This window comes from Leptinotarsa decemlineata, unplaced genomic scaffold (genome assembly GCF_025532065.1).
Source record: "Leptinotarsa decemlineata unplaced genomic scaffold, Ldec_3_MD MMD2_tig00026330_RagTag_RagTag, whole genome shotgun sequence".
NCBI lineage: Eukaryota > Metazoa > Arthropoda > Insecta > Coleoptera > Chrysomelidae > Leptinotarsa > Leptinotarsa decemlineata.
In genome coordinates, this window is record NW_027412690.1 from 3,337,315 (window position 1) to 3,349,250 (window position 11,936).

The 11,936-nt window shown below is 34.1% G+C and overlaps 2 protein-coding genes across 4 annotated transcripts in view; one reads left to right on the forward strand and one right to left on the reverse strand.

The window, feature by feature from the left end:
* Nucleotides 1–2,827, reverse strand: part of LOC111506210 (uncharacterized) — a 32,911-nt gene extending 30,084 nt beyond the window's left edge. Inside the window, exons 1-4 of the mRNA XM_074183032.1 lie at nt 2,673–2,827; nt 2,492–2,615; nt 2,242–2,388; nt 1,972–2,150 (exon numbers count right to left, since the gene is read on the reverse strand). Of these exons, the coding sequence (XP_074039133.1) occupies nt 1,972–2,150; nt 2,242–2,388; nt 2,492–2,615; nt 2,673–2,687 (465 nt within the window). The 5' untranslated portion in view covers nt 2,688–2,827. The remainder of the gene's footprint in view (nt 1–1,971; nt 2,151–2,241; nt 2,389–2,491; nt 2,616–2,672) is intronic.
* An 829-nt stretch (nt 2,828–3,656) lies between these two features.
* sqd (RNA-binding protein squid) lies at nt 3,657–11,936 on the forward strand. Of its 3 annotated transcripts, XM_074183036.1 has the most exons (9): nt 3,763–3,903; nt 5,935–6,005; nt 6,349–6,389; nt 7,636–7,910; nt 7,972–8,103; nt 9,017–9,287; nt 10,229–10,291; nt 10,871–10,997; nt 11,573–11,936. In XM_074183036.1, exons 3-8 carry the CDS (start codon nt 6,368–6,370, stop codon nt 10,957–10,959), a joined length of 852 nt encoding a protein of 283 aa, XP_074039137.1. In that variant the 5' UTR covers nt 3,763–3,903; nt 5,935–6,005; nt 6,349–6,367; the 3' UTR covers nt 10,960–10,997; nt 11,573–11,936. The 3 variants fall into 3 exon arrangements, with proteins under 3 accessions (XP_074039134.1, XP_074039135.1, XP_074039137.1); XM_074183033.1 differs by lacking the exon at nt 5,935–6,005 and having other exon boundaries at nt 3,657–3,903; XM_074183034.1 differs by lacking the exons at nt 5,935–6,005; nt 10,229–10,291 and having other exon boundaries at nt 3,658–3,903.

Sequence of the window (11,936 nt, forward strand, 5' to 3'; positions counted from 1 at the left end):
GGAGAAACAATGAACATCGTGAATATATAAGGAGAAGACAGATGGCACGATCTGAAATAGCGGAGAATACTCTAAAATCATATGATGATCTGTTTAAAATCTGTTATAAAATATGTTCTTCCGTTAACCAGCTGTCGCACCCCTATACGAACGACAACCCTCGGAAGTCAAAACTTGTGCGAACTAAGGATTAACGAGGTCTTACCTTTCAACGTGTGATTCCTAACACAGCAATTAATTGGATTGAAACAAAGGATCCGCATATATTCATTCAGCAGGAAGGTTAGTTCCAAAGTAAATGGGTCTATTCAACCCTCGATCGCAACCCTCAAGGGTTTATTGTGGCTCACACCTATTAAGACTCGACCAAATAAACTCAGCTTCAAATGGCAGTGACCTGTAAGAAGGCCTGTTAGACATCGTAGTTCATCCCTACTGTAGTCCAACAACTGTTTGGTATCAAGCTTCGAAGGGTGAGTAAAAGCCTTGGAGTGAGTCAATCCTGGAAGATTCTGTCAGAAGTCCATAAATATTCTTGCCATCCAGGTGTTCAATATTTGTTTGGCAAAGCCTAAAGCGATGCCAATGACAGGTTCTGGTCCGATGAAGCTGCTTGCAGGTAACACGTGTATTTCAAATAGGCAAATAGCTCTTTGGAAATGGATCCTATCATTAAATTCAAATGAAACAAAGTGTGTGGGAGATATCATCGAAATTTTTCAATCATTTGAAAGACCTATTGATATCATTATGTGTGGAAATGTGTTCAAATGTCCGCCACGGCTTCTCTGGGTGGACCGCATCAGAAACGTCTAATTTTTCATGACTCTGGCGCATAAATCGAGCTGAATTTGACAAATGGCATGGGTTATGTTGGCTTTAAGGATCGCTGTGGTTTGTGGTTCATTCGCATACACCTGCGACTCAAGAAACCCCCACAAGAAAAAGTCTAACGGGGTCAAATCGCACGATATCGGTGGCCAGTTCACATCACCTCCACGTGAGATGACCATACCCTCAAATCGCTCGTGCAGAATATCCAATGTGGCATGAGATGTGTGGCACGTAGCGCCGTCCTGTTGAAACCACATATCATTGGTGTCCAGATCCTCCAATTCAGGCTAAAAGAAGTTGGTAATCATCGACCTATAGTGCTTGCCGTTGAAGTGATGGCCTAACCAGCGTCATTCTCAAAAACATATGGATCGATGACGCCGCCAGCTCAGAATCCACCCCAAACAGTGACATATTCGGGATGCAATTGACGCTCTTGAATCTCATGTGGAATTGTATCGTTCCAAATTCGACAATTTTGTTTGCTCACGTACCCATTCATCCAGAAATGGTTCTCATCGCTAAAGATTATTTTTCGATGAAAATTAGGATCAGTTGCCAACTGCTCCAGAGCCCATTCAGCGAACACACTTCATTGTCTATGATTGTTTACCTTCAGTTACTGGGTTAGTTGAATTTTGTACGGGTGCAGGCCCAAGTCACAACGCAAAGTTCGCAAACTTGTGGTCTGCGATAACTAGGACTCACTTCATTAGTTTTCACTTGTTTCAAATTGCAATCCACCCCCTTTGAGGGTTGAATTAGCTAACACTAAGCTAACATAATATTGAAGACTGACTATTTTTCTTAATTGATTGTTAATGAGTATGAAACGAGAAGTTGCAAATAGAGTAAAAGTACGGCCCTGTTCATCACTATCGGGTTTGTAGTCGTTTCTACAAGAAATGGTGAATGAGAGGGTATCATATCGAATACATTCGTCGATTATAATAATGTCCTTTGATAGTTTGTTCTGAAACCTCTGGCGTAAAATGAATCTGTTGAAAACACTTTCCCAACACTAGAACAAAAATGTACCTAAATTTTTGTTCTGGTGTTAGGAGAGAGTTTTCAATAGATAACGGCAATAAGTAGCGAACAAACAAAGTTTTTACATTGTATAATAAGGTATCTCACCAATTCATAATCCTGAAAATAAGGACGGAGTATGATTTTCCTCATATTCACGAGCGATGCAATTTTTGTAAGCAGAACACTTAATCTCCTTTCTTCGCTAATACTCAGTCTGTTCGTGTGTAAAGGATCCTCCCATTCTAGACCACTCACTAATGGGGCATTCTCGCTGAATTTTGGTACTGCCAATACATAAAATCGATGAAGAATCGAAGAAACCACAAACAATGGTGGTCAGAAAAAAATTATATTGTGTTTTAGCGAGTTACTCACCACTATCATGAATAACCTCGCATAATTGTGTATAGTAAATTCTTCCATCAGGCACTCTGAAATAATCCGCAAGTTCAGCGACCTCTTGTTCAGATAATCCTATAGTTGCTCTGAGTTGACCGTTAATAACAGATATAAATTGCGATTCTAAAATCAATAATAGAGTACTTCAAAATTATTACATTTGAAAAATGAGGTTTGAAGTAACAGAATTCAAACTAATTCACTATGTGAACAATGTTCTTCATACCTGAAATCAAGCAATTTTTATGCGGATCCAATGGAGCAAAGTATTCGAATAAGTTGATTCCCATTCGGAAAATTGCTGCCCTGATTTTGTTGCAGGTTCGCCATACGTCTCCCAATTTTATTTCCTACAATTACAGCAAGTGAAATTAATTATTGATCTATTTGAATAATAGGAAAAATACCTTGCAATGGGGCATGTTTTCAAATTTAGAAAATAACTAGGGTAGTAGAAGCAAAATGTCACTGTCAATCAAACAAAACATTATTTATTTCAACATTTGTCTCAAGGACCAGGTTCTGAAAAGAGAGACAAAATTACTAGGCAGCGATATTTCAATAAATTGAGTGTTGAACAAAAAGTGTGGTAATATTTTATTATTCGAGCTACTGCTAAATTTTCATTTTTTTCTGATACGCCACTGTTCATGAATTTGATTTCAGAATTTGTAGCAAGCGTTATCCTTGGAAGATATGACCATTCAAAAATTCAAAAGTTCATATTTGGCGATTAAAACGCTTCAAGTGCTACTTTCACCTATATTTTTTATAGACTAAAAAACCAGATTCACTCAAAATAATCTTTTTTGGAGCGCACCTTCTAAATGGATTTTAGGAAAGAAGCTGCAGTATATATAAACGTCAGTCAAAAATTGATTGTAACAATTGAAAATGTAGAATGTGTAACTAATATTATTGTAAAAATGAATAATAGTTATGAATAATCTGTTGGGACCCCGCCAGAAGTCAGAATTGACTTATTTGTCGCTAGAACACCCATGTCAAGAAAACAACTCTTTAAAATTGCTTCCGCCCGCCACTGGATATAAGGACATTGATCCACTCAGTCGGTAAAGTCACAGTACTCCTAACCGTGTTCATCGATTGATTCCATGTATAACGAGTACCGACGTTCACCGGTGCGTAATGTTCTTTTGAATCAAGAGATATAATAAGGACGTATGTCTGTGATAAGTTACAACTTTCCCTCCATTTCGAGGGTAATGGCGGAAAAGCCTTCCATGCTTGTTCTCAACTTGTAGCTGCGCACAAAAAAGCAGTTCGACGTTGAAATGCAACCACGTTATTGGTTGATATCAGCGTAAATTTGGGAAAAGTGGGGAGGACGCTTGTAACCGTTTCCGGTGCGTAGTGGCGTAGGTCCTCTTTCTTTCTGAATCGTTCAGTTTGCGGTATCATCTGTTTTGGTGTGGATGTGTCCAGTGTTACATTCTATTGAGAATAATATTGTAATTTATTTATATTAGTTTAAAAACAAATGTCCACACAAGAATCTGCAATGAACGGAGAAGATTTTTCACAAGATGTTTCTGCAGAAAATGCACAAAACGGTGCTGGAGACGCTCCTCGTAATGAAGGCGGTAGTGCCGATATTCCCGGTCGTGACGACGATAGGTAAGAAAAAAATGTTGTAAACAAACTTTATTCTGGTAGTTTGTTTGTTACCAGTTACTATAGTGATATTTCGGGAATTGTTTTTCAAGTTTTCTTGTAGAAGTTTACGTGTACTTTAATGTCTCCTGTTAATGATCACAAGCATCTTTTTGAATCTGGACTCATCTCAAAATAAACAATAGTTTGTAATTGCTTAATATATCTATTGCATTGTTTAGTTGATAAGCTTTATGAATTAATATGTATTTTGTAATTTTCTTTAATTTTTACAATAATTTGGCCATTATGCAGATCAAGATGTTGCGATTAACTAGAAGAAAATGGCGGATGACGCTCATTGTGGCGGGCAATTTGATTTCCAGTTCCATTTTTCGAATTAGCCAGAGTTCAGTCCTTTACTTTCCAGCAGTAACCAAATTTTGTATTTCAGTGGATAATTTCATTTGTAATTAAATTTTGGGTAAAGGCGTAGAATATGTTTCAGTATCCGATTTTGAAAAAATTTTCATAGAAGCTTTTAAAGAAAAATTTGCATGTAAATTATTTAAAATGCCTTTTCTCAGCAAAACATAGGGACCAGTAAAAAACCACAACCGAAGTATACTTATGGTGTTTGAATAATAAATTTACATATATAACTATGTATAACAGAAATTTTGCAGAAGTGTGTATATGAAGCCATCACAGAACCATATTTTTACAGTTTTGTTTCAATTATTTTTCAATCGCAAGTAAGAAAAAGCATAGTATTCCACTCGCGAAAAATGAGCATTACTTGTTTGGGTCATCTCTCATTGGCAACATTTAATTCTCGCAAGTAGTGTAAGTTATGCTGAGAGGTTACTTTTAAAATTATTTTTTCCTATCCAGTTTTTAGTTCAAATATTCCTAATGGAATTGAAACAGTATTATTCACAGGAGCATGTCGCAAAACGTATATATGAAAATCTATGAATATAAAATTTTACTTACATGAAAAACCATCAAACTTTCGGTGCATTTCCGAGTTGTGGCAAAGCCACTTTTTCCTAATTCTGTTTGGATAACTTTGAAAGACAAAGTACTCATTTTCTTCTTGGCAGTTGGTGGAAACATTCATAGGGTTAACAAATTCAATCTCAAAACGTTCCCAGCCATAGGGATTTCATTTAAATTGAAAAGGGCATTTTTTTCTTTGAATTAGTTGTAAAATTTTATATCAGTACTCTTTTATATATATAACACTGTGTTTCTGTGAATTATTGTTTCAATTCTATTATGAGTTTGGAAGTATAAACTAAATCAGAGGAAATTATTTTAGTGTTCATGTATGTAAGTAGTTGTTTCGGATTGGCAGTTTGTATGGTGTGCATCTTTGTTTTCTATAGAACTTAATTACTTGCGAAGTTTCTCATAGAAGTTTCTAGAGACAGACCCTATTGGGAAGTTCTTCCAGATCCGATATTTATCATACATGTTGGGATTAAGCCAGTGGTAAAACAAAAACAAGTCATTATAACCTATAATGACCTATATCATGTTTGACATTCAGTTATTCTGATCAGATGTTTATAGTTACAGCAGTCCAATTGCACGATAATCACCTGATAACATTCATTCACTCAATAATTTTTCGAAAGGTTTTTGCCAATCGTGTATGTGAAGAAATAATTCTTTGAATGTAATAGACTCTCTCTACAAGGATTTCTTTTACTTTTCTGTTGATTTCATTCCATAAATGCCTCATTATTTTTGTTGTACTATGTTTCTAACCTCTAAGAATGTTTATGAGATGGTATGTTTCTAACCAATAGATTGTTTAGAAAGATAATGTATTCTAACATAATTTACATGCAAAAATTACTTTTCCCATTTCAAAAGAAAGCTTCTGAAAATTTAATCGAAATCAGTTTCTGTATGTACCATATTCAAAACCTTTTCCAAATTTTGAGCATAATTTCGAAATAAATGAAAAACTCGAGTTCGCTAGAATAGGAAACCAGGTTCTAGGATATCAATCATACGAATTTAAACATGGTTCCTTTTCTCCAGGTTGCTGATGGGTCAGCTAAGTGGAAGGATGCATCGTGGAGCGGACTTGGATACCACTAGGAGGACCCATGGTATTTATCCTTGGGCACTTCTTCTGCCAAACACTTAGTAAACTCAACGAAAATAGTTCCTTTTCGGACAAGTCAAGACTATTCAAATTAATATGTTTTATATTAATAAGATAAAATTTGCTCTATGTTAATGTTTTTTCAGATTTTTCTCTGGTCAAATGTAACTTGTAACTTTCAGATCGCTTTGAGATTGCCGATACGTTTGATTCAAATGCAGTTCAACATTTCTATTTAGATTTTTGTATTTACAGTAAACAATTCTTAAGTAATTTCGAAAGTATTACTTGAATTTAGGAACTATATCAGGAATTCGGCGATACTAAAGAATATCTTTTATTTGCAGGAAGTTGTTTGTTGGTGGTATGAGCTGGGAAACGACAGATAGTGAGTATAATTTTTCTTCAAACCAAAATTTAGTGATAGTTTGATATTTTGGAATTGCTGTTTTCAACTGTGGAATAAGAAACGTCAAAGGCACCAGTCTCAAACAGCATGTTTTTTATAAGCCATCAGTTTCAATGTTTGTAATCTCAAAGCTGGATTGTTCACCTTTATAAATAGTAAAATTCATTATTTTCATTTCTTGAAATCATTGGCAAAAATATCTTTATCATTAAGTACTGATATGGTTTTCAATGAGGGGAATCACAAGTTAACATTTATTTTGAAAATTCTGCCTACTCATTCTGCCGATAGTTGTTAGCCGTAAAAGGTTACTTAAAAGATTTCTGTATTATTCTCTCTTGATTCACATTTGGGTTAAAATTCTGGGGAATTAATGATTGATTATTTTGTGAATAATTCTGGCTCCAATCTTCTATGAGCCAGAGTATTTAAGTTAAGAACGTCCAATATAATTTTACAGTTATATTCACCAACATGATGACCCAGTTTGTACGCAGAGTACCTTAAAACTTTTGAACACTTTCGAACATATCAATATCCACATTATATGTGGAGCACTAAATTGTGGTTGTATTTGATTATTGATCTAACAATATATTATTTTTAAGGATGGGATAGAGATAATTCATCTGCAGATCTAAGAGTGGAACCTAACATTTTTAGTGCTATTATCTATCTATCTATGTCTATCTAGTGCTCTAGAAGTAACATTTGCAATATAGGGTTTGAATGACTTGGTTATGAGTGATTACTAAATCTTTTGAATGACTCAATAGAGTGAAAAAAATTCAGATTAGACTCATAATCCTTAATTTCTTGAATTTGTCCGTAAAATAAAGATAGTATTCTTGATCCTAGTTTCCCTTTCTCTCACTCAAAAATTAATATTAAGTTCTGGACAAAAATATTGACCTTCTAAACAAATACAAAAAGTCTGTTTGGATTTGTAATTATAGTTGTGATGTCCCAGTCGAAAGCCTATTTTGTAAGCAGTAATCCTCCAGAATTTATTCTGGACTTTTTCGATATTACCAGTGAACAATACAAAATTCTCGTTGTATTAACGTTGTATTTTTACTTACTAAAGGTTTCATGATGATTTTTAAATTGTCAGTTCTGCTACTGAATCATTTTGATGTAATTCACAATTCTGAGGCATATTGTATGATGCTAATTGTTCCAACACCTGAAAGCTTTTTCTTAAAAATTTTCTTTATCTTTGCAGAGGAACTTCGTGAATACTTTTCGAAATATGGAGATATCGAAAGCATAAATGTGAAAACCGATCCCAACACTGGCAGGTCCAGGGGTTTTGCTTTTATTGTCTTCACCTCCACAGATGCCATTGAAAAAGTTGTAAACGCCGGCGACCATATCATCAATGGAAAGAAGATTGACCCCAAGAAAGCCAAAGCGAGGCACGGTAAAATCTTTGTCGGTGGACTGACAGCAGAATTGAGCGATGATGATATCAAGTCATATTTCGGTCAGTTTGGTCAGGTGAGAATGAAGAAAGTATATATACTTGCAATTTTGAAGATAACATTTTATATTGTTTCAGATTTTGGAAGTTGAAATGCCTTTTGACAAAACCAAGAACCAGAGGAAAGCATTCTGTTTCATCACCTTTGAATCCGAGCAAGTTGTAAATGAACTCTTGAAAATGCCAAAGCAAACCATCAAAGACAAAGAGGTGAGTGAGAAAAGTATACAAGCATTTAAAATGTTCCCATTTTCTCAATTCATATGAATGTTCACAAATAATTTGAGTGTAAAATTGTTATTCAACAAATTCTTGGGGGAGATAGGATTTATTATTTCATTTGAGTTCCAAAATTTTTTATGTATTGAGATATATTCAGTATAGTTATATTCAGTATAGTTATATTCAGGTTTTGTTTAATTTTTTTCTGTTGAATAATTTTTTATTGGATTTGTTTCACTATATTGGGGTAATATTTTGATTGAAGAATATTGAAAAAAAATCAATATTTTTTTTATATTCACTTGAAAAATTCTCTATAGCAATTTTCTACAGTCATCTCAAATAAAGAATTTGAAAAAAAATAAATAACTCTTATTTATTTGATGAACATATAATTTAATATAATATTCTCGATTACAATATTCAATTAATTACCATATGACCGATTGTTAAAATAGTTCAATTTTACATTTTATGGTATTTTCTGTGATTCTATTCTCATTGGCATTAAAAACTATGTTGAATGTTTTTCTTTTTTCATGGGATCTGAAATATAATGTTTTGGGAAAGAAAGGTTTTTGGCTTTCTCCATCTTTCCTAGTAATATACCCCTTCCAACTTACAATAAAGTTGTAAGTGAAGTTACGATTAGAAGCACAAGTAAATATCTTTCTATATTTTTTACAATTTGTCAAAAAGATACTCTCTTAGCCAATGAAGTATGTTCCAGAAATATTCTTGGTCTCTGAGAGTAAATTGGAAATGATGAAACTATTACTGATATCCGTTTGGAGAAATTGATGATTTATAGTGGACGTAATTCTGATCCCCTTCATTACTTTGGCAATAATTTTTCAAAAACTATTAAGCATGTTGCAAGTTATGATTTTTTTCTCAACAGGTAGATGTAAAGAAAGCCACCCCCAAACCCGACCAAATGGGCGGTCCCATGATGGGACGTGGTGGAAGGGGAGGCCGTGGTGGCCCCCGAGGACGAGGTGGAAGAGGCGGCTATAACCCCGGCTGGAACCAGGGTTACGGAGGCTACAACTCTTACTCGTCATACCCCTATGACGGTTACAGCCAGCCTGATTACTATGGTGGTGGCGGATACGGAAACTATGGAGGATACGATTACTCCAACTACGGTGGAAGCGGCGGGGGCAACTATGGTAAATACTCCAACAGACATTAGGTTATGAAATCGTTGGTTGTCTATCGGTGCCTTCTTGTAACCTCTATGTATATGTTGATTGAAGTACAGAGTTGGCGGTAATGTGAGGGATGAGGAATTTTCGATCACATTTCCTATCTGAATTTTGAAATTTTGTGTTTGGATTTCATTCTGAGAATGAAGTATTTTGTAGGGAACAGATAAGATTTGTGCATTCTATCAAATTTGTTGTTAATCCAATCATATTTTGTTGATTAATGAGACTATGGTCATTATCACCGTAACAACAAGGAAATTTAATTAAAATTTCCTGAATAATATAAATTCACTTGCTTATTTTCTGTGGTCTTAATTTAATGGAATATGTTCTGTAAATTTCAAAATTTAGGTTTTCCCTCTTATTTATCGCCAACCTGTTCTAACACAAGGAGGAATCTATGTATATTATGGCAGTGTGATATTCACGCTGATATACTCTGTCAGAACATTTATTTAATTAATTATACATTTTATCTTTTAAGACGTAATATATTTAGATGTGGTCGACACCTTGTTTTGTTCCTATCCTTGCGCAAGTAGGCTGTGAAGAAGGCAGATATTGTGGTAAATAAACTGTCGAGGATTAGATTGAAGTTTTTGACAGATCCCGATCCCTACATTAACTTTGAAATTTTAATTAAAAGGGGAAAAAGTTTGGCTCATAAGTAGCCTGAATATTAATATTCATGTGACTTTTGGTCTTGGCATTGGGATGGGTGAATTCTTTTCAGTTTGGGTTATAATTTTTATTTTAATGGAAAAAATCTTGATTGCTAAATAGCCCAAATACTACACATTTAACTAGGTACATCTAGCATATAAATATAAGTTAGTAATATTTTATTTGTTTGAATGATAATGTAAAAAGTAGCTAATCAATTTTTCAACTTGAATATGCAGACCAGGGATATGGCTATAACGGAGGATATGGAGGTGGACGCAGTAATAATCCTCGTGGAAAAGGTACTTGTGGTAGTGTTCTAGACATTGTGTACAGGGTATTTGTTTTTATTCACTCTTCACTTGATTTTCATTGATTTTGTTAAATTTCGATTATGTAAATGGTGATATTTCAGACTTTTGAATATCTACAAATATTTTTAATGTATTTCAAAATACCCTGTATTTGGTTTTTGACTTTTGTGCTTGTCCTGATGGAAGTTATGCACTGAAACCTACTAGGGAAGTCCTTTTGTTTCATTAGATCCAGTGTTGATGCCATCACCTCAAGCTAAACTAATTAAACTCGGCACTTGTCTTGAGTCGTAATTCATCTCGAACATTTCCACATGAAAACTGCGTCCTGTTGATATCGAAAGAATTTCCCGCTTGTTGAATGATTTTTGATTGCAGCAATGTTCACAATAAAAGTGACTCGTGAGCCACACCAAAAAAAAATTGTGTCTTCTCTTATTATAGAGAAGAGACAACTATATGGCATATAGACAACGCAAGTGGCGAGAGAGAGAATGTGTTTTGAGTTGAATTAGTGAGTAGGATTGGTATAATATTAAAATTTTTATACCGCTTTTTCTTTTGCAGGTGCTACTGGTGGTGGTGGTGGTTACCAAGGCAACAAACCCAGAGGAGGCGGTGGCATGCGTGGCGGTCAAAGGCATCAACCTTACTAGTTTTAGATTACGGAATAGTTGTGATTCGGAATATTCTGGTAAGTGAAAGGATTTTCAGTTCTGTTAAGAATTATATTACCTTTGGTTTTGGAGAATCTCACTTTAGCAGTCGTAATGGAAAATTTCAGTGAATAGTTTAAATGAAACTGTCAAAATAACTATAGCATTACAAAAATGGGTCATAAATTTTGTTTGCAAATTTTCAACAATTTTGTTTTAACGTTAAAACAACTTGAATTGTACAGTAAAACTTTAATAACATATTTAAGAACCATAATTGCCAATTTTACTATTGATGACTATTGAATGAAGTAGCTGAAATAATGTTTTTATATGATATTGGAATATTACTTCAAAAGGTGAAGCACTTTGTCTCTGACCATAAGGTTTTCAAAATATTCGAAAAATGAATGTATATTTTTCAATTTTGCTGTATAATCAATGACAAATGGAATTTAATATTGATTGTGTTTAGATTGAATCATGTAGTGAATATAAAAATTAAAATGGTTCAATAAGTGAATAGTTTCAGGAAGAAATTTTTATTTCTTGAATTATTTAAGAAAATTCTGTTGAAATTAAAATGAAATTTACAATTTTTTTCTTCCAACAGGTTTGTTCATCTCATCTTCATGCCGATTTTTTATCATTCCATTCTTTGGGTTCATGAAGAGACTGTCTGGCATTGCCTAGGGAAGGTACTCTTTTTCTATCTTGGAGCCGAATGAATAGTTGGGACACATTTATTTTTTGATATACGTGTGGTATGAAGAAAATCAAAATGGAAACTCGTCTTCACTTATTAGGGAAAAATCCTTCCCTTTTCTGTAATTAGGTTAACAATTTTTATTTAAAAAATAAAGTAATTGTAGGTAGTGTCTAAGTGAATCTGTATGCGTGTGCGGCAACAAGTGGAGTCTTCTCCGCTTTTATTGTATGACAAAATTTAATAAAGTAATGAGTTTGTGTACATACGA